Source organism: Haematobia irritans, chromosome 5, assembly GCF_050003625.1.
Source record: "Haematobia irritans isolate KBUSLIRL chromosome 5, ASM5000362v1, whole genome shotgun sequence".
In the NCBI taxonomy this organism is placed as follows: Eukaryota; Metazoa; Arthropoda; class Insecta; order Diptera; family Muscidae; genus Haematobia; species Haematobia irritans.
In genome coordinates this window covers 80,663,401-80,685,313 of record NC_134401.1, presented here as the reverse complement: position 1 = coordinate 80,685,313, position 21,913 = coordinate 80,663,401, and the positions used below count along the sequence as shown (strand labels likewise).

General features: G+C 34.1%; 1 protein-coding gene and 1 long non-coding RNA gene across 2 annotated transcripts in view; one reads left to right on the top strand and one right to left on the bottom strand.

Annotated features, from left to right (window-relative positions):
- Positions 1 to 21,913, bottom strand: part of Tsp42Ea (Tetraspanin 42Ea) — a 36,260-nt gene that overhangs the window by 1,260 nt on the left and 13,087 nt on the right. The window contains exons 3-5 of the mRNA XM_075308753.1: positions 13,384 to 13,575; positions 13,154 to 13,315; positions 12,887 to 13,081 (exon numbers count right to left, since the gene is read on the bottom strand). Of these exons, the coding sequence (XP_075164868.1) occupies positions 12,887 to 13,081; positions 13,154 to 13,315; positions 13,384 to 13,575 (549 nt within the window). The remainder of the gene's footprint in view (positions 1 to 12,886; positions 13,082 to 13,153; positions 13,316 to 13,383; positions 13,576 to 21,913) is intronic.
- LOC142237442 (uncharacterized) overlaps positions 1 to 21,913 on the top strand; it is a 38,890-nt gene that overhangs the window by 7,501 nt on the left and 9,476 nt on the right. The gene's annotated exons all lie outside the window — the stretch shown is intronic.

Below are 21,913 nucleotides of genomic sequence, written 5' to 3'. Positions count from 1 at the left end.
ATTCTGTGATGTGAATTTGTGTGATGAAATTTCAATTAACAAATTTATTGCATCAATTAATTACGCTATTGAAACCGAATTTTTTGTTGTATGTGTGATTGGAGCATATTTGGTAAAGTCTGTGCCAGAATTTGGAACAAACTACCATAGCTATGAATAAATTTAATTATTCATAGCTATGAATGTACGAGGGCAGTTCGGAAACTTCTTAGCCTAGCACAAAAAGCGCGGTATAAACAGAAAAAAGTTAAGTGTTTTGGAAACTTCCATCTCTGTTATGAACACATGTTAAATTTTGTTTCGATCTGGCAACTCCTTCATATAGAAACAGGTGTTCAAAAAAGAAGCATCCGCAATTTTTTTTAAATGGAAAAATTAGAAATGAGTGCTGCCATTAAATATTTACATAAAAAAGGTTTATCGGGACAAGAAATTCATAATGATATGGTGATTGTGTTAGGTGAAAGTGCTCCTTCATATGCAACAGTAGAAAATTGGATTGCTGAATCTAAACGTGGTCGTACCAGCATTGAAGATGAACCAAAAACAGCAACAACAACAGAAATTGTAGCCAAAGTGCATGATATGGTATTAAATGATCGACGACTAAAAGTGCATGAAATTGCTAATATCAGGGCTGTGGAGTCGGAGCCGGAGTCGCAGTCTGAAGATTTTAGTGGAGTCGGAGTTGTAGAAATTTTGCTCGACTCCGACTCCGGCGAAACAAAATTTGAAAAACACTTCATATTTTTGTAACTAAAGAAATATTACGACAAATTAGATTCCATTAGGGGTTTTAATCGAAAAACGAAGTACTGGATTTCAAGCCATTGAAAGTCTCTTGATAAAGGTATAATTTTAAGGCAATATAGCAGTAGAACCTAAAGTTCTTTTCGTTTTGGCAGGCATGACGAGTTCGAAGATGGGTCATACCGGACAATTTTGTGATATAGCACCTACATATAAACCCACCGTGGTGCAATGGTTAGCATACGCGCCTTGCATACACAAGGTCGTGGGTTCGATTCCTGCTTCGACCGAACACCAAAAAGTTTTTCAACGGTGGATTATCCCACCTCAGTAATGCTGGTGACATTTCTGAGGGTTTCAAAACTTCTCTAAGTGGTTTCAGTGCAATTTGGAACGCCGTTCGGACTCGGCTATAAAAAGGAGGTCCCTTGTCATTGAGCTTAACATGGAATCGGGCAGCACTCAGTGATAAGAGAGAAGTTCACCAATGTGGTATCACAGTGGACTGAATAGTCTATGTGAGCCTGATACATCGGGCTGCCACCTATCCTAATCTAACCTACATATAAACCCAACTTCCGATTTGTTTTAAGAAATTTTTCCCAGTCTAAAATTTTCTTAAGATTTGTCAGAAATTTCGAATTTAGAGTTATTTGAGATCCATAAATAAATGCGGAAATTTCCCAGATTTTGAGATAGCCCTGCATAATTACTCCTTATACAACCGATGTCCATAGAAGCTGTAATTTTAAATTAAACTTCTGCCAACGTGCCATCTGAGCCGGTCTTTTGGGAGAAAGTTTGTTTCATCAAAGCCACTTGAAATTCTTTACATTAAATTAATGGTCTCTAATGTCCATAAAAGATAGACCATTTATAAATCGATGTTTCACAATTTTACTTCTATAGAAACATTCGTAACTGTACAGCTATTGCTGTCATCTGTTGTATGGCAGTGGTTATTTGAAATTCCGCCCGTTTTATTTTTTGACAGTTTAAATCTGTTTTATATATCCAACACATTACATTTTTTAACATCTAAACTTTCTCTCTGATTAGCCCGACATTTTGATTTTTGTGTATCTTTTTGTTAGTGTTTCTATTTTATATAGATTTAGTTTTTACAAAATGCCTATATAGACCAATACCAGGATTTTACTTCTTAAACTTCTGGAAGCCTAATTATTTTTTGAAATGTTGTGGTTTTATTTATAAATATATATTCTAGAGATTGTTGTTGTACCCATATTTTGATGTGGTATCTATTTAGTCTTGTGTCGTATTTTAATTTATTGGCCTGAAATGTATTGGCCCTAAAATGCTGAGGTTTGTCGTCGAGGCGTATCAAAATTTAAAATTAGAGTTCTTTTGGACATATAAACACATATGACAAAATAGAGTCGGTCTATTTTTGGAACACTACACCTTAAAACTACAATTGTAATACTAGGGCTGTTTTCTTTTAGCACTGGATACCCTAAGCCGTGAAGGACTAAAAGAAAACAGAGTACTCGTTTATCCAGGACATCTCCAAAAATATGCAACACTGTCATCAGCTGTTTAAAAACAATCACAGAAAAGAGGTGAAATTTTGCATTTTTAATGTATCAAGTGCCCAAATAGTAATAAATATTTACTGCTGGAATTATTTATGACACTGCACCACTTTGAATTTCATGTTTTTCGATAAATTAGTCACAATAAATTGCTATTGTGAATCGAAGAAGCGTCACTTTATCAAAATACAATCTGGCAATATCGGCGCGACTTGCACTGATGAGATGTTCTGGATAGAACACCAGTGCAACGATGTTCTGGATAGCCCATACAAATGTTGCATCCAGTGCTAAAAGAAAACAGCCCTACTGTTAAAATGAGATTTAGGTATACCACCTGGAGTCGACTCCGGAGTCGGAGTCGAGGCTAAAAGAAATGCTGGAGTCGGAGTCGGAGCCGGAGTCGAGCAAAATTGACTCGACTCCACAGCCCTGGTTAATATCATGATCGAGTCCATTTAATTTCTGCAAGATGGGTGCCGCATTTGTTAACAGTCGATCAAAAACGCATAAGAAATAACAAGCTTGTTTGGATCGTTTTAAGTGAAATAAAATGGATTGTAAGCGTCGTTTCATAACTTTTGATGAGACATGGATCCACCACTATACTCCAGAGACAAAAGAACAATCCAAACAATGGACTGAAGCTGGAGGAAGTGCTCCAAAGGAGGCAAAAACAATTTAATCGGCTGGTAACGGTTATGGCAACGGTTTTTTGGGACTTCAGGTTAGGTTAGGTTAAAGTGGCAGCCCGATTAAATTTCAGGCTCACTTAGACTATTCAGTCCATTGTGATACCACATTTAACTAAAAGTACCTATTACATATGGGCACTTCTAATCTTAACCACTGAACCTTCTCTATTATTTACTTTTGTGGAACCAACCAGATTGCTCCAAAAACATTAACAAACTGCTTAAGTTAACGTTTTCCAGGTCAGCCAGTAATCTAAAGCTATATGCTCCTAAAATTCGCTTACGCCTTACACAAAAAGCAGGACACTCACACAAGAGGTGTTTAATTGATTCCTTTTCCTCCACGTCATGACAGCTTATATAATAGTCATTATACTTCGCAAATTCGCCTATCAGACAGCGACCCGTTATAGCAGATATTAGGAGTGCTATCTGACGCCTTGAGAACACTAGCATATCTAGTGTGCGGTTTAAGTTTAAATGGGGCCATATTTGCTTGGTGTCGTTACAACCCTTGCAATTTTCCCATCGAATATTGGCCATCATAACAGCCTTCTCACGTAGTAAGAGCTTCCTAGCCTTACCAACTCATCGGCTTCGCAGTTCCCCGGTATGTTCCTATGGCCAGGCACCCATATTAGGTGAATATTGTACTGCTCAGCCATCTCGTTGAGAGATTTGCGGCAGTCTATGACCGTTTTTGAGTTAAGGAACACAGAGTCCAAGGAGTTTTTGCAGGTTGACTGTCTGAGTATATATTAATGCCAATATTTGTTGGAACATTACTTCTCAGCCAATTCACCACCTCTCTTATTGCCAATATTTCAGCCTGCAAAACACTACAGTGATTAGGTAATCTTTTCGCTATTCGATTTTCCAGATCTTTAGAATATACTCCGAACCCCACTTGTCCATTCAATTTGGAGCCATCAGTATAGAAATCTTTGGGACTTCAAAGGTATTTTATTGATTGACTATCTGCAAAAGCGTAAAACAATAAATTCATAGTACTAGTGCAACCTTTTGGATCAATAAATGTACAAATTCGAGAAAAACGTCCTGGCTTACAACACAAAAAATAATTTTTCATCAAGACAACGCACCAGCGCACAAGAGTGTTTTAAAAATGGCTAAAATCAACGAATTAAAGTACGAGTTGCTTGACCACCCACCTTATTCTCCTGATTTAGCTCCCCAGCAAAAAAATTTGGAAGTTCTTTTCATTCAATTTTTTATAACATGCTTTTTTCATACTTTTAATGGGTAATTTTAACTTTTTTTGTTTCAAATAGGTTAAAAACAGGGTAAGAATTCATAAAATGGTACAAATCCTTTAAATTTTGTTGAAAAAATTCTAAATCCAATCTAAAAAAAATCGTGAATTTTTGAAAATATTTGAGGTCAAACGTTTCAAACAAGCGTTAGAATCCATTAAAAATTATAAAAAATTATAAAAATTATTTATTATACAAAGTATTACAGAATTTTTTAATTTACATCCAAAACATTGAATTCGGATCACACCTAAAGAAGTGATGCAAATTCAGTGCAACGGCTTTTGAAATGGAGGACTTCCGTCCTATGACAAGCCTATGTTAAATTCATCGCTTCGGCGTCAATTTTGCACCACTTCCGGATCCAAAAAGAACATTTTCATTACTTTTTTGGTGACGCTTTTTTGCTGGGTCCCAGTGACTTTTACTTGTACCCAAATCTAAAAAAATTCCTTGCTGGGAAGCGTTTTACCTCAAATGAAGATGCACTATTTTGAAGACCTTGAGGAAAACTATTTTAATCAAGGAATAGAATTGCTAGAAAAGCGTTGGACTAAGTGTATTGAAGTTTCAGGAGATTATATTGAAAAATAAAAATATTTTTGAAAAACTAACTATTCTCTTTCATTGATAGGCTAAGAAGTTTCCGAACCGGCTCGTATTTGCTAAAACTTTGGATGTACATTTCTTTGATATATGCATATCCGTATGGATTATATTGTAAATTGTCCAAAGATTGAGTAATTAAATTGTACCTTCGAAACTTAAAACATAAAACTACACGGAAATTCATTTAATTGAAGGATACATCATCATTTATACAGTCGAACCTGCTTATAACGATCTCCAAGGGAGCAGGATTTTTTGTTCGTTAAAACCGTAGTAAAGAACAATGATGATAATTTCAGTCACATGGAAATTGAATGTCTTTGGTAACTTAAAATCACAAATATGACTTCTGCACTGGAAACAAATTAAAGTTTTAAATCCAGACTCGACCTCAAGAAGAAATTATGCATTTTTATACCCTTCACCACTACTGTGGTACAGGGTATAATAAGTTTGTGCATTTGTATGTAACGCCAAGAAGGAAAAGTCTGAGACCCATCGTTTAGTATACCGATCGTCTTAGAATTAAATTCTGAGTCGATATAGCGATGTCCGTCTGTCTGTCTGTCTGTCTGTCTGTCCGTCTGTCTGTCTGTTGATGTATTTTTGTGTGCAAAGTACAGCTCGCAGTTTTAGTCCGATTGTCCTCAAATTTGGAGTAGGGTCCTGTTTCGGCTCAAAGACGATCCCTATTGATTTAGGAAAAAATGGGTTCAGATTTAGATATAGCTGCCATATATATTTTTCACCGATCTGGTCATAATTGGCGTGTATATCAACCGATCTTCCTCAAATTCCGTACATCCGAATATTTTATGAGTCTCGAAAAACTTGCCAAATATCAGCCAAATCGGTTCAGATTTAGATATAGCTCCCATATATAGCTTTCGCCCGATTTACACTCATTTGCCCACAGCGGCCAATTTTTTGCTCCGATTTAGTTGAAATGTTGCACAGGGAGTAGAATTAGCATTGTAGCTATGCGTGTCAAATTTGGTTGAAATCGGTTCAGATTTAGATATAGCTCCCATATATAGCTTTCGCCCGATTTACACTCAAATGACCACAGAGGCCAATTTTTTGCTCCGATTTAGTTGAAATTTTGCACAGGGAGTATAATTAGCATTGTAGCTATGCGTGCCAAATTTGGTTGAAATCGGTTCAGATTTAGATATAGCTCCCATATATAGCTTTCGCCCGATTTACACTCATTTGCCCACAGAGGCCAATTTTTTGCTCCGATTTAGTTGAAATTTTGCACAGGGAGTAGAATTAGCATTGTAGCTATGCGTGCCAAATTTGGTTGAAATCGGTTCAGATTTAGATATAGCTCCCATATATATGTTTTTCTGATTTCGACAAAAATGGTCAAAATACCAACATTTTCCTTGTAAAATCGCCACTGCTTAGTCGAAAAGTTGTAAAAATGACTCTAGTTTTCCTAAACTTCTAATGCATATATATCGAGCGATAAATCATAAATAAACTTTTGCGAAGTTTTCTTAAAATTGCTCCAGATTTAAATGTTTCCCATATTTTTTTACTAACATTGTGTTCCACCCTAGTGCATTAGCCGACTTAAATTTTGAGTCTATAGATTTTGTAGAAGTCTATCAAATTCTGCCCAGATCGAGTGATATTTAAATGCATGTATTTGGGACAAACCTTTATATATAGCCCCAACACATTTGACGGATATGATATGGTATCGAAAATTTAGATCTACAAAGTGGTGCAGGGTATAATATAGTCGGCCCCGCCCGACTTTAGACTTTCCTTACTTGTTTCGAGTAAAAAAGTATTTTAAGACTTAAAAACCATCTCCTATTTTCGAAAGCTTCTTTGCTTTGGAGTGATGATACGAAAAGTCAACAACATTAAATGTGGTTTCATTAATCTGTGTTTATAACATTTGGGGCATTTCGATATAGGGCCCACATGAAACGAACCCCTGATTTGAACTCCAGAGCTTCCTACTCTGAAAAAAAAGCTTGTTCAGTTTCAAAGATTTTGTATTTAAGTTAATGATTTTGGTATTGATTCCGAAACAAAGAAGACGTTGAATTGAAATTTGAATTAGTTTTTTCAGTTTCTTTTTTCATGTGCTATCAAAGTCTTAAACGTCTTAACGACAACTTAAATATCCAAAATCAGACTCGACTTCAAGTAGAAGTTATGACGTATTTGAAGTAAAAACGTCTTTAAAATAAAGTGTTGAAAGTCATCTCCAATTTTGAACGCTTTTTAGCTTAATCGAAATACAAAAAGTTAACAAATTTAAAGACAAGATTAAGTTGAACTTAGTGCAACAAAGTTTTCAGTGTAAGGGTACAGATTTCATCCATTTGAAATTTGGCACATGAATATGTCATTACGTATCGCAATCTTATCTTACATCTTAAGATTTCTGAAAACATATTTTAAAAAAAACCTAAATTTTAGAATGCGCTATTTACAAAATATTAAGGAAAAATTTCTTTAAAATAACGAAATTTTAATTAAAATAAAGTTTTTAATCTTCGTTCCACTAATTTTTTTCATCAAATTTAGGACACAAATTTTGAAAATTTGCGACCCTCCGATGAAGTCGTAGGTTTTAACTAAGGCAAATTTTCCCTAAAATAAAGAAACACAGTTTTTATTTAAACAAATCGTCCTTAAATGAAATGAAATATTGAATCTTTAGATTTAAGATAAAAACGTTTCAAGTATAGGCCAAGATTTTTTTTGAGAATTTAACATCTTTGGTTTAAAGTTTTTTTGGAACCAAGAAAACATTTTTTTACTCAAAAATATCCCTTAAAATTTTGCGTTTTTAAACTAGCATTTCGAAAAGAGAATGAAAATTCGATAAATGAGATCCGTATTCTAATTTTAATTTTATTGACCCTAGATTTAAAGCGAGATAGGTCGCTAAAAAAAGTCTTTATTTTAAAGAAGCCGCATCTTTGGCTCGGAAATATGAGGAAATCGTGCAGGAAGCTCTTTAACAAAGCAAAGTCCACCAGAGCTCCTGTGGATTGGGACGCTTTCAAGAAGAATCTGAGAGGATACAAGCGAGAACTGAGAAAGGCTCAGCATAACTCTTGGAATGATTACTGTAGCAGCATTGAGAATACGTCCGAGGCTTCCAGACTACGGAAGGTGCTAGCATCCACGAGCTCCGCTCCAGGTTTCATTAAAACATCGGAGGGCAATTGGACAACGTCTAGTAAGGAGACGCTGGAGGTACTATTGGACACACATTTTCCCGGAAATCAGACGGTTGAACCATGCACTGGCGGTGCCACATTGGCTCAGCGGTCGTTTCCTATCGTGGAAATTGTATCAGAATCTAGAATAAAATGGGCGTTAAATAGCTTTGGATCATTCAAATCCCCCGGACCTGATGGAATTACTCCGGCGGAGTTAAATGCGGTGGCTGACAGAATTATCCCCTGGTTGTCGGCGATATATATAGGATGTATCAACTTAGCATATATTCCACGAAAGTGGAGAGAATCAAAAGTCGTTTTCATACCTAAAGCGGGAAAAGCCTCTCACTCGAATGCGAAGGATTTCCGACCAATCAGCTTATCATCATTCCTACTTAAGACCCTGGAGAGGATGATAGATATTTATCTTAGAACTAGCGTCGATTCAAGTTTGCTCTCGAAACGACAACATGCATACTCGAAAGGCAGGTCTACTGAGACCGCATTACATGAACTAGTCAGCTTTATTGAAAGCTCACTATCTGTCAAAGAATACACAATCGTGGCATTTCCAGACATCGAAGGGGCGTTCAATAACGTCCATCCGAGCTCGATATTAAATGGACTGATAACTCTGAATGTTGATCCAGGTATACTTAGGCTGTTAGACGAACTTCTAAGGAAGAGACGCATTTCAGCCACACTAGGACAAGCAAACATACAAAGGTATGTGAACAGAGGCACTCCTCAAGGAGGAGTTCTATCACCTCTTCTTTGGAATGTTGCTATAAACGACCTTCTGGTTTCCCTAGAAAAAGAAAGGATACAAGTGGTGGCATACGCAGATGATGTGGCGCTAGCAGTCAGGGGAAAATTCCCATCAACAGTTAGAGATATTATACAGAGAGCCCTCCGGATGACTGAGAAATGGGCGAAAGATAATGGTCTTGGGGTAAATCCTGCAAAGACAGAAATAGTCATGTACTGCAAAGATCGCAGAACTCCCACGGTTAGGCCCATTTCCTTAGGGGGTATTGAAATTCCCTTTAGGGAGTGTGCAAAATACCTTGGCGTTATTTTGGACAGGAAGCTGAACTTTAAGCTTAATATTGAAGAAAGGGCGAGGAAACCAACGGTAGCTTTATACTCGTGCAAAAAGGCAATAGGGAAAAAGTGGGGACTAAAACCAAAAATTGTACATTGGCTATACACGGCAGTGGTTAGACCTATAATGCTATATGGTGTTGTAGTCTGGTGGCCGGCACTTCACCAGCCGACAAGTTTAGACAAAGTTCAGCGTATGGCGTGCTTGTGTATCTCAGGTGCATTCAGCAAGACAGGAACAAACTCCCTTAATGTCATACTGCATCTATTGCCTTTAGACATCTTGGCCAAACAGTCAGCTGCAACAACTGCTGTGCGGTTGCGCGAGCTATCGCTGTGGTCGGAAAAAAGTTACGGTCACAGTTCGGTCCTCAAAATAATGCCGGATGTGCCTAACGTAGTGGATTACACTTTGGCGAGTCCACTTTTCGACAAAAAGTTTGAGACTCTAATTCCCAACAGTGAGGCGTGGTGTACACGGACCCCGGGGAATAAAAGATATATAGATTTCTATACTGATGGCTCCAAATTGAATGGACAAGTGGGGTTCGGAGTATATTCTAAAGATCTGGAAATTCGACTAGCGAAAAGATTACCTGATCACTGTAGTGTGTTTCAGGCTGAAATATTAGCAATAAGAGAAGTGGTGAATTGGCTGAGAAGTAATGCTCCAAGCAATATTGGCATTAATATATACTCAGACAGTCAACCTGCAATAAAATCCTTGGACTCTGTGTTCCTCAACTCGAAAACGGCCATCGACTGCCGCAAATCTCTCAATGAGATGGCTGAGCAGCACAATATTCACCTAATATGGGTGCCTGGCCACAGGAACATACCGGGGAACTGCGAAGCAGATGAGCTAGCAAGGCTAGGAACTACCTTACATATTCCAGGGGAACTAGAATCTGTTGGTGTGCCTCTGGCTATCTGCAAGCTCTTACTGCGTGAGAAGGCTGTCATGATGGCAAATGTTCGATGGGAGAATTGTAAGGGTTGTAACGACACCAAGCAAATATGGCCCCATTTAAACTTAAACCGCACACTAGATATGCTAGTGTTCTCGAGACGCCAGATATCACTCCTGATATCTGCTATAACGGGTCGCTGCCTAATAGGCGATTTTGCAAAAACTATTGGTGCGAAGTATAATGACTATTGTATGAGCTGTCATGATGCGGAGGAAAAGGAATCAATAAAACACCTCTTGTGTGAGTGTCCTGCATTTTGTGTAAGGCGTAAGCAAATTTTAGGGGCATATAGCTTCAGATTACTAGCGGACCTGGAAAACGTTAACTTAAGCAGTCTGCTAATGTTTTTGGAACAATCTGGTTGGTTCAACAGAAGAAAATAATCGAGAAGGTTCAACGGTTAAAACTAGAAGTGCCCATATGTAATAGGTACTTTTAGTTAATCTGGTATCACAATGGACTGAATAGTCTAAGTGAGCCTGAATCTTAATCGGGCTGCCACTTTAACCTAACCTAACCTAACCTTTGGCTCGGAATCAATACCAAAATCCCTATGGGAAGGTCAACATTTTTGGATCCATATTTTGAGTGTGGTATCCAAAGATTTCCACTTTTTCTTAAGGATTTTTATATCAATTCCAAACCAAAGACGCAGCTTCTTTAAAGCAAACACAAGTTTAAGTTTGTTTTAACCAACAAACTTCAAATGAAGGACTTATAATTTTTAAATAAGCCCCTTTCGAAGCTTTTCTGTCTTTAATCCAAAGATTCAATAATTCTGTTACGTTAAATTAATTTCTTTCAATCAAAAATTGTGTTCATTATATTGAAAATGTATATAAATATTAATCAAAAAAGATAAAAAACTGCCAAATCCCCCTCACAAAAAAAAACATCCTTACACTGAAAAAATATTGACCTTATATGTAAAGTTAACCCTAATCTCGCAAACTACACAATACCAAATTTCTTTAAAATAAAGGGTTATTTTGAGGATCTGGAATCTTTGATTGAAAGATCCTTAAAATTAATTTTTACTTTAAACTATCTGCACGCGGAGAAGGAAACTTGTTTTAAGAGCAAATTGTTACCTTTTGACGGCAAACATGTAACATGTTTGTCGCAACCATGTTGTGTTCACGGAAATTATGTATCTTATTTTGCTTAGCATAGAAGACACATTTCTCCAATATAAAGATTTTATCTTTGTCCAAAAGTCGATAAATATTTCAATGAAGTCGTATTGTCCTTATAATTAAGTGATTTTACTTAAAAATGGGTATCATAACACGAAAGAAAATTTTTTTGTGGTAAGGCCAACTTGACTTTAATAATTGAGAAAAATTCTTTAATATTAATGAAATTATCTTTAAATTTGTTGTCTTTTTGCATCTTGACTACAAAGCAAAAAATTGTTCAAAAAGGACATATTTTTCAATACTTTATTTTTAAGACGTTTTTTACTTGAAACATAGCATAATTTCTACTGGAAGTCGAGTCTGAATTTGGAAAATAAAGTTGTCGTTAACTCGTTTTTAAAGGACTTTGGTAGCATATGAAGAAAAAAAGCGAAAAAGATGTTTGGCATTACAAACTGCTATATTCAATTTTTATAATGAAACCTCAAAATGTGTCAGAAAAGAACAGTGCTTGATATAAATGACATGGACTGTGTTTTTGGATCAAAATTTTTTTGTTTTTATTGGAAGAAATAATTATGAAATTTTGCAATTTTTTAAGAAATTCAAACAACTCTAACAAAAGACAAACGTTTTCGGTACACGTTTTTCAAACCTTTTTTTTTTTTGTTGCGTGTAGTTAAGTGATTCGACTTAAAACTGGGTATCTGTGCATGAAAACAAATTTTGTTTGACTATGGCATCTTGGCTTTAATAATCCTCACAAATACTTTAAAATAATGAAATCGCCTTTTAGGCTTTTTGTACAAGTCTGTGTAGACTAGTTTATTTCAAAGCCGTTTTATACGCGGAACATAGCATAATTTCTAATTGGAGTCGAATCTGAATTTGGAAATTTAAGTTTGGCGTGAACAAATTTTAAAGGACTTTGATAAAATTGAAAAAACGACAAAAATAAAATTTGTTTTCTAGAATCAAGTACGTAAAACTCAAACTTAAAAGAGAAAACAAAGTGAATTGGCTTATATGTATATTTTATCTGCCTTTTTTATCTAACATACACTGAAAAAACAGCATGCCCGATTCCAAAGATTTTGTCTCTACTCTAATAACACGAACGAACGAAAAATTAAAATTTGCTTCATAGAAGCAAGTACACAAAGCCCAAATTTAAAAGAGAATCGTGTCTTAAAAGTATCCTTTCTTGTATTCTCCGCCTCTTTGGCTCGGAATCATTACTAAAATTGTTAATGTAAAGACAAAATCGTTAGAACCGCGCATGCTTTTTTTTCAGTGCATTATGTTTGCAGAGAAAAATATGTTTTTGCGACAAATATATTACATGTAAAATTTTGCTCTAAAATTCCTTCTTTGGTGTGTAATAATTTCGATTTAAAGCTAGATAACTATATAATAGTATTTGGCTCGCAATCAATACCAAAATTCTTAAGAGAAGTTCAATATCTTTAGATCCAAGTAAACTTTTTTTGAGTGTATCCGAACTAGGTTCCGTTTTTAATTTTTGGTACTCGAAAAACTCAATATAAGATATTGTAGATAAGAGTTAACTGTCTTATAATCAGGATTAACAAACCTCGATAGCAGCGATAATTAGACCAGCATATTTGATAATGTCTGCATTTGAATCCCAAAAGTCAACAAACGCCTGTTTGCAGCCAACTTTGAAGATGTTACTCTCAGTGCATTGTCTAGCGCCCTTGCAACAGGATGCGGGATAGTAGCCTTGATAGCTATAATCACGCAAGCTAACTCGGCCGCAACATTCCATCTACATTGTTTAATGACAAAATTATTCATCGACTTATCCAAGATTGTAGGCACATGACACTCATATACTTACACTAATTTGAAGGGCATCCATGTAGTCGGATTTGCGAGTCCTATTTTGCCAAGCCTTTTCCACAACATCACCCATAATAATTAAATATTTGTCCTTCTGTAGCCACATGTATGTGACTAAAACCAATTGACCAATCATCAGTACAAATAATAGTATGGAGTACTGGAGTTTCGAATAAAAAAAAATAATAGAGGTTAATAACTCACAACAAAATAGCATATGTAACTCACTGTCATGGACATGCAATAACTCTCACGAATGGCGCCACAGCATCCGAAGAAGGATATCATCAGTATCACAACACCTAAAACGATCATTGTTACTGGAACTTGTTGCGTTTTAACCGCCTCCGCAAAATCCTCTACAGTGTGTACTTTTGAGAAAAGTAGGCCTCCAAACACGATCAGTAATATGCCACATATCTAGAATAGACAAAATAAGAAAAATGATATCCAATATTCAAAAATGTTTTGTACAAATTTATATATACAATAATTTATTTGTGATCTTATTGTAATTAAAATTCAAGTGAGATTGGGAAATAATTTTTAATAGGATAAACTTCATATTTTGTGCAAAATCTTATCTGAATGAGCTTCTCAAAATCTTGGGAAAATGTTGAATATATATAGAAAATTACATTATTCCTGTTTTTGTTCAGTATTGTATTGTATGTTTGAAAGAATGTGAAATCAAGCATTTGCAAATAAAGTTTTTGTTTTCTTCAAATGCAGCTTCTTTGAATGTGCTTGTGTGTGTGTATTTCAATCTAGTCTATAAATGGGCATCATTGTGTATATACGCTATGGACAAAAATCCATTTAAGAATTGAGATAGTCGGTTGAGCTAGTTTACCCAGCGGATTGTGTGTTTGATGGTGTTTCGAATCTTCTTCCGGAGAAAAGGTGACGTTATTGAACATTGTACACCCAGAACATGTTACAATATCATAATATTGATTTCTCACGGGGAATATAGAATAAAACATAATATGCTTGCCGAAATCCAATACATAATTATCGAGTAATTAACAGGGTTTTGAAAAACATTTTACATATTTCGATTGAAAAAGTAACATTATAAATTTGAAACATGTTTGAGGTGATCATATTCCTACTTTGCGTGTAAACTCTGCATATAAAATAAAATTGTAACATAAAGTAAATTCTAGCATATGTAAATTCACATAAACTAAAATCATGTGAAAATGAAGCAAAAATTGAGATAATGAAAATGAAGTAATGAAAAGCAATGCAAACTCAACAAAAATTTCCATTACACGAACATTGTTGTGAACTAACAAAATGGTAGAATAATTGGTGCTAAAGGTAGACAATTCGAATAAATCTAAACAGCCTAGCAAAAACTAGGTAACCACATCTCATTACAATTGGCATTACTAGGAGCAAAGCTGTCATTACACGTTGCATTACATTGCGGTGAGTTATAATGACTAATTTGTAATGACAAAAATAAATACTTCTCGGTAATTTTCGAATTGTTATTCTCAAATTTTTAGGCAGTTGATTGTTAATAAATTAATAAAATAGAATAAATGATGGTACCATTAGGTATAATTATTCACATAATTGAGCTTTTACTTAAAAAATCAAAAAGAATATGCAATGTAACGGTAATTCTGAAGATTTTTCCGTTAAGAAATTTTTATCACAAATATTTCATAATAATTGTGTTTTAAATTAATGACATTATCATATTATGTTTTAAATAAATGCTTTCTTATACCTCATTCATATTGCACTTCCAAAATGCACTTAAACTATATTTCAAATGCCATTTGCCTTATGAAAAAAGGACTTAAAATCCATGTTTGGTAGATTTCGAACCTAATTGGATATATTATAACGTAATTCACGAATCCAACTCCCTTAAACAACCTACATTTATTTCTATTTTAAGTGTGAACTTAATTTTCACACTTAAAATATTATTTAGATGATTTATTAGATTTTTTGTTTATACAATATTCGTTTCTATTCAAGTAGTGCTCCTATTATAGCATTACTTGCTATATTTTGATCCATTGTAATCGGCGATAGAAATCAATATTTTAGAGATTTGGTTGTCTGAGACAATAAGTGGCTATTTTGCAAGATTTGGTGTATCTACACGGATGATATGTTTGGCTATAAACATTATATGTTTGGAACACAAATTTTTAAACACAATATTTTTGAGTGCAAGCATATAATGTTCATAAACTAGCATAACATGTTTGGGACATATATGTTAATATGTTAGAACATATTATGTTTGGGACATAAAATGTTTGTAAATATAATATGCTTGGATGCAAACATATATTAATTTAGAAATAGCCTATAAACATATATGTGTTTAGTAGCTTGGAGCGCTATTTAACATGGAGCGATATTGAATTAAGTTGGTGGTTGTTGCTTGTTATTACAAAATTAACATTTTATTTTTCCTTGGGCAATCGATCAGCTACTTCTTTGATCCTTACAAACTGTGTGGTCCGCTGTTCGAATCCCCGTCCGGCAAAAGGTAAAATTAAAATAAAAAAAATCATAAAATTGAATAATTTCTTCTACAATGTTTGTATTACAGAAAAAGGTGCTAAGAACTAAAAAATCTCGTGGAAGTGAGAAAGATGTGGGGGAATATACAATTAGGCAGAAACAACATTTTGAGCATTCAGGTCGAAAACCTATGTTGTTAACACCTATATTACCTGTTTATTTTCATAATTCATTATGATGGTAAATAAATAAATAAATTTTTGAGCACAATATTGTTTGGGAGAATTTTTTTAAGCATATAATATTTTTGGGTGCAAAATGCTTCCAAACATATTATATGTTCACATAATAACATATTGTTTTTTGGAAGACAACATTATTGAATTTGGATGCAAAAATACAAAATGTTTGGAATTTATACAACCGACATATATTGTTTAGACCAATATGCTTTCAAACATATTATATATTGGAAGAGATCAAACATATAAATGTTTGGGCAATACCCAAAAATGTATATGCTTGAAGCAAAATATGTTTGGGAGTATATGTTACAGAAGCGATTTTTTGTGAGGGTGTACGAATAAGTGATTACATATTAGGTGATTATGTGCTTTAAAAGCACTACTTATGCTTGGAGAGAAGTACTTTCCTCTTAGGACATGCGTATGTAAATGTAATCCGGAGCGATGCCAATTAATAAGTGATTATTACATTATCTACAAGATTACCGGGTAATGAGAGTTTTTGCTGGGAGATTCTAATATTGATGTTATTTTTGCTTTGCAACAATAAAATTAAAAAAGAAATAAAATATAGCTCTTTATAAAATGTAGCTCGGCCACCATGTATTGTCTACAATTTCGTTTATCTCAGCCTTTGGCTGAAAATCGATACGTAAATCATTGAAATAGAGAACATTTTTGCGTATGGTTAGACTTTGTTTCACTGAACCGGGAAATACCTGGAACGGGAAAATACTTATTAACTTCATTCATTTTCCCATGATATTTGATTAAAATTATGCACTAATTGCTGTGCAAGTGTTTGTGGATTATGGCAACGTTTATGTCAACGCATTTTGTTTGGCATTCATTCTACTAAATAGTGAATGATATCAAGAGGCAATTAAGTTATCATCATTATCAGTAACTACTGTTTGACAGAACGAGTTATAATTAACCGGATTTATCAACTATCAGTCAATCAACTTGGAAAAAAGGAACATAAATATGTTTGACATTAACCAATCGCAATTACACTTAATGAAATGTACTCGATTGCCGGATTTTGGATCGTAAAAACTATTTTAGTGCAACTAGAAAATTTCCTGGTAAATCTTTCTTAATTCAAATAAACATTTTTTATTCGAAAATTTCATGAGTTTATCTGTGCAAAATTCCTTTGGGGATATAAGTTTCTTGATCATAATTTGTCTTGGTAGTTTTATCTTTAAATAAGAAAATTACTTTAACCAACGGATCCAAATTTGGCCACATACCCCATTTTTGACAAATTTATTTCGACTCAATTTAAAGAAAACCGCTGCGTCAAAAATGGACCGGCTTCATTTTCTGTTTCCCACCGAACAATGGCCTTTCTTACTTCTCTTTATAATCAGCAACATTGGTTGAGGGATATAGAAAGTTTGGCATACATAGAAGTATCGATTTCGAACCGTATGAAGTACACATTTGATAGAAATAAAAAAATCGTCTTCACTGTTAAACCACCCAACATTCTTAGTTCGAATTTGATATTTAACCAATATCGAAATTGGTCACATAACAGCTTGTATTTTAAATCAGTTTTGACCATATAGACCGATCTCCTGGTCATGAAATCACCATCATCAAAAATGCGTTCTTCCTGTGCAAAGACGAAAAATATTTTGTATGACATTTCATGAAGAAGTTGTGACCTCTGGCTTTATTTTAAAGAAATTTGTCCTTAATGTTGTGTAAATTGCGTATCCTTATTTTGTTAGGCTGCATTATCTTTCATATAGGTCAATATTTTTTTCAGTGCATGAAGTTCTGAAAGCAGTTGCGACCTGTATATCCAGAGATAAATCGAATTAAAAGATGATTATGAAGCCATTTTCATAGAGTTACGATACGAATATATTACTTGGATTCACGATTTTGACCTTCCCTTAAGGATTTTGACACTGATTCCGAGCCAAAATAAAGACATTTTTAAAGAGTCGTCAAGCTTTAAATCTACACCCAGAGAAGAAATATGATCACCCCAAACCTGTTTTAAGAGCAAACTGTTATTTTTGGATGTTGTCGCAACCATGTTATTTTCTCGATTTTTTTTTCATTTATTTCATTTCTTTATTAAATATCATTTCCAGTACAACAAGATTACATCTTATAAGTTATAGTACTGGAGTAACATAGTTAAATTATTATTGTAGTGTTATTAATATGTTTTAATTGAATTAAAATTAATGTAATATATAAATAAATAACAATATTTTAAAATATATCATATCAATGTGGACAAAAGGGTAGTATCCCCTAGTTTGAAATATTTCACATGGGTGAATAATATTCCAGAATATTTCTCTTGAATCGTTGCGTATCAGATATTACTTTCAGTACATTCGGGAGCTGATTACATAGACGGATCGTGCTAATAAAGAAATGTCTTTCCGATGTGTGACGACGATGTGCGACTTGTATAATGTTTTTCCCTCTCGATGATCGGGCAAAAATCAAGTTCGCATGGTTTACTGGTGTAGATTGTTTTATGTAACAATACTAAAGATCTACAAATTAGGTATTTTTCCAATGGCAGTTTTAGAATCAGCAATGAGTATTGTGAGACTCTGTCAAATCTTTTTAAACCAAAAACATATCTTACTGCATTGTTAAAAGTAGTTTGAAGCTTTCTTTTGTCATTTGTATTCATATCAGCGAAAACTTTTGAAGCATACAGTAAAGTAGGTAATATATAGCTTTTTACTAACAGTATTCTAATATTCAATGGTGTAAAGTGTTGGGTAGTCCACAGATTTCTAAGCATTGAATATACTTTCCCACAGGTCGAAGCAATATTGTCAGACCAGGTAAGATTCTTATTAAATATTACACCAAGATTCTTTGCTTTGTCTACAATTTCAATTTGAGTGGATCAGAGGTAAATGTTGACGTTGTCACCTATGTCAACATTTCTGTTCCGGATTATAATTGCCTTCGACTTATTAGGGTTAAGTATTAAACAGTTTTTTTGGGGCCCAATTCAGTATTCGTTGCAGGTCTGCGTTAAGATTCGATACACAAGACGCAATGGAATTCAGTTTGCATGTTGAATAAAGCTGCACATCGTCAGCGTACATTTGGATGTGATTATGTTTAATTTGATCAGGTAGATCATTCGAATATATTGAGTATAGGGGGGTCCAAGGATTGATCCTTGTGGTAACCCTCTTGGAAGTGGAAGAAGTAAAGAGTTATAAGTTCCATTCGTTGTGTATTGTGATCGTTGCGACAGATATGATCCCAGTAAACGTGTTTCAGAGAGGCTAAAGTTTCGTCTCAGTTTTTCAGTAAGTATTGAGTGGCAAACACTGTCAAATGCCTTGGAGTGATCAAGCAAAATTAGGAACCCGATATCATTGTTGTCGAGCCCTGCCCTAATTGTCTCTACAACATCGGTAAGCGCAGTAATGCAGCTATGGTTTAGTCTAAACCCAGATTGTCGTGTAGTTAGCAAATAATGTTGAGTAATATAGCTCTGAAGCTGGTTATGAATAATCTTTTCGAAGATTTTAGATAGGTAGGGCATTATGTGTCTAATTTCGACAACCATGTATGTGTTTGCTGAAAAAGCAATCTGAATGTATGCTGTATAAAATTAAAATTAAAATACAGATCGCATTTAACGAATTTCTATTTTCATTTTGCGGTATAATAACAAAGATATTCAGCTGCAAATAAATGCCAGGTTAAAAATCTAATTTGTAATTTCAAAATAATGCAAAATCCTAAAAATAAAACTTAGCTTATGTTTGAAGATTTTTATCTTTAATCCAAAAAGTCAATATCTCAGTTAATTTAAATCACGTAAGTTTCTTTAGCTATTGTTGATGCCTTTTTATCTCTAACCCAAAGATTCGAACTCTCTGTCAATTTAAAATTATTTCTTTAAAACAAAGATGTTTTTCCTTATCTTAAAGAAAATTTGACTGTCCACAAAGATAATACGACTTTAACGGAGAGAGCTAAATTTCAAATTGTCATAAATATAATATAAATTGCGTGCGTATTTTTTCAATGTATACATAAAAAGTGACTACATAAAAAATTATAGAGTTTCAAGATTGTCAAAAATATGGAAAGTCAGATATTCTTGAAAGATTAGATGATACAATTTAGATACAGCTTCTACTACAGGAACCATAGTACACTAAAAGATAACTTGTGCAGTTCCAAAAATTATGTGTTCAAAAATAATGATTGTGGCGTTGCCTCCAAACCAAAGAAGCGGATAATTCCACTAAGTAGATATTTAAACGACATTCTCTTTTACGTTTGACTATTGCGTATTTGAAACTAGGAAACAAATTGGAATCATGTGGTATTAAATTTTCAAATGCAAACTAGAGTTCATGTATAAATTATTTCATATTTCATTTTAAAAGCTCGTTTATAATAAAGTTTTGAAAGTAATCTCCTATTTTTGAATAATCTTTAGCTACATAGTCAAGTTACAAAAAATCATCGAATTTAAGGACTACTTCAATAATATTGAATTGTTTTTAGAATTTTCAGGCAAAACCGAAGGAGTACTACCAAAATGGTATCAAAAAATTGGAAGGTCGTTGTATCGCCCTTGAAGGGAACTATGTTGAATAATAAAAACGAATTTTGACAAAAAAAATGTGTTTTTCTTTGTTAGACCGGGGACTTATCAGCCAACCTGTTACACTTCTCAAAAATTGTAATAATGAACTACGACGTGGTTAATGATTTGGCGCCAATAATTGTTTTCTTTACTTTTCGCAAACAGTAAATAAATTCTCTTTAATTTCACAATGCATTATCGAAATCTCAAAAAAAATGGAATACAATTTGTTTCAATATTCGCACGAGACAGTTCACTCTTCCACTAAAACGATGTATTTTTTTTTTCTTTGTACACTCAAAAAAAAAAGTGAACCCACCAAGAAAGAAAATTTTAGTTAATTTTAGAAAAAATAGATTAATTTCAGAAATTTTAACTAAACTGTATTGGAAACGCAGATGTCACGCCAAATAAGTAAATAATTTTTGGACAAAATCAAGAAAATTTATTAGACATGATTATTTTTTTAGTTTTTAAACACAATTTTGTAGTTTGAAGGACAAAATTGTAATTAAAAATTGCAAAAATTGATGGGAAATTCATTTTGGGAAAATTTACAAATTTTCTGAACTATTTTTGGGGGGAGACGATTTTAGTTAATCTTTATGCTTCATTTGTGTATATTTTCTCCTCTGTTTTAGTTAATTTAACTAGGTTGGTTAGGTTAGGTGGCAGCCCGATGTATCAGGCTCACTTAGACTATTCAGGCCATTGTGATACCACAGTGGTGAACTTCTCTCTTATCACTGAGTGCTGCCCGATTCCATGTTAAGCTCAATGACAAGGGCCCTCTTTTTAATAGCCGAGTCCGATCGGCGTTCCACATTGCAGTGAAACCACTTAGAGAAGCTTTGAAACCCTCAGAAATGTCACCAGCATTACTGAGGTGGGATAATCCACCGTTGAAAAACTTGTTGGTGTTCGGTCGTAGCAGGAATCGAACCCACGACCTTGTGTATGCAAGGCGGGCATGCTAACCATTGCACCACAGTGGCTCCCTAATTTAACTAACGTACGCAAAAAAAAATATTAAAGTAATGGAAACTTTTTTAAAACGTAATAATTCCATAAAGGCCGGTATGCACCTCTAGCGAAAAATTTCATTCCCATAAGAAATGCATTGCTATTTATGCTAACGAAATTTTCGGTAGCGTTCAATTTCGTAAGCTGGTACGCACCTCTAATGAAGATAACAGGGTTGTCAAAAGCATATTTTGGCAGCAAACATTTAATTTATTACAATCATTGTGTGCGTAAAAGTTTTAAAAGGTCTGTAAATAATAAACAATTTATTTGACGAATATTTGGAACATATATTAACAATTTTTAAAAGCGATTAGCTGGTTTAAAATTTGTGTACACAGCCCTGTTTTTTTTTTTTTTGTTGTAGACTTAAATAAATTTT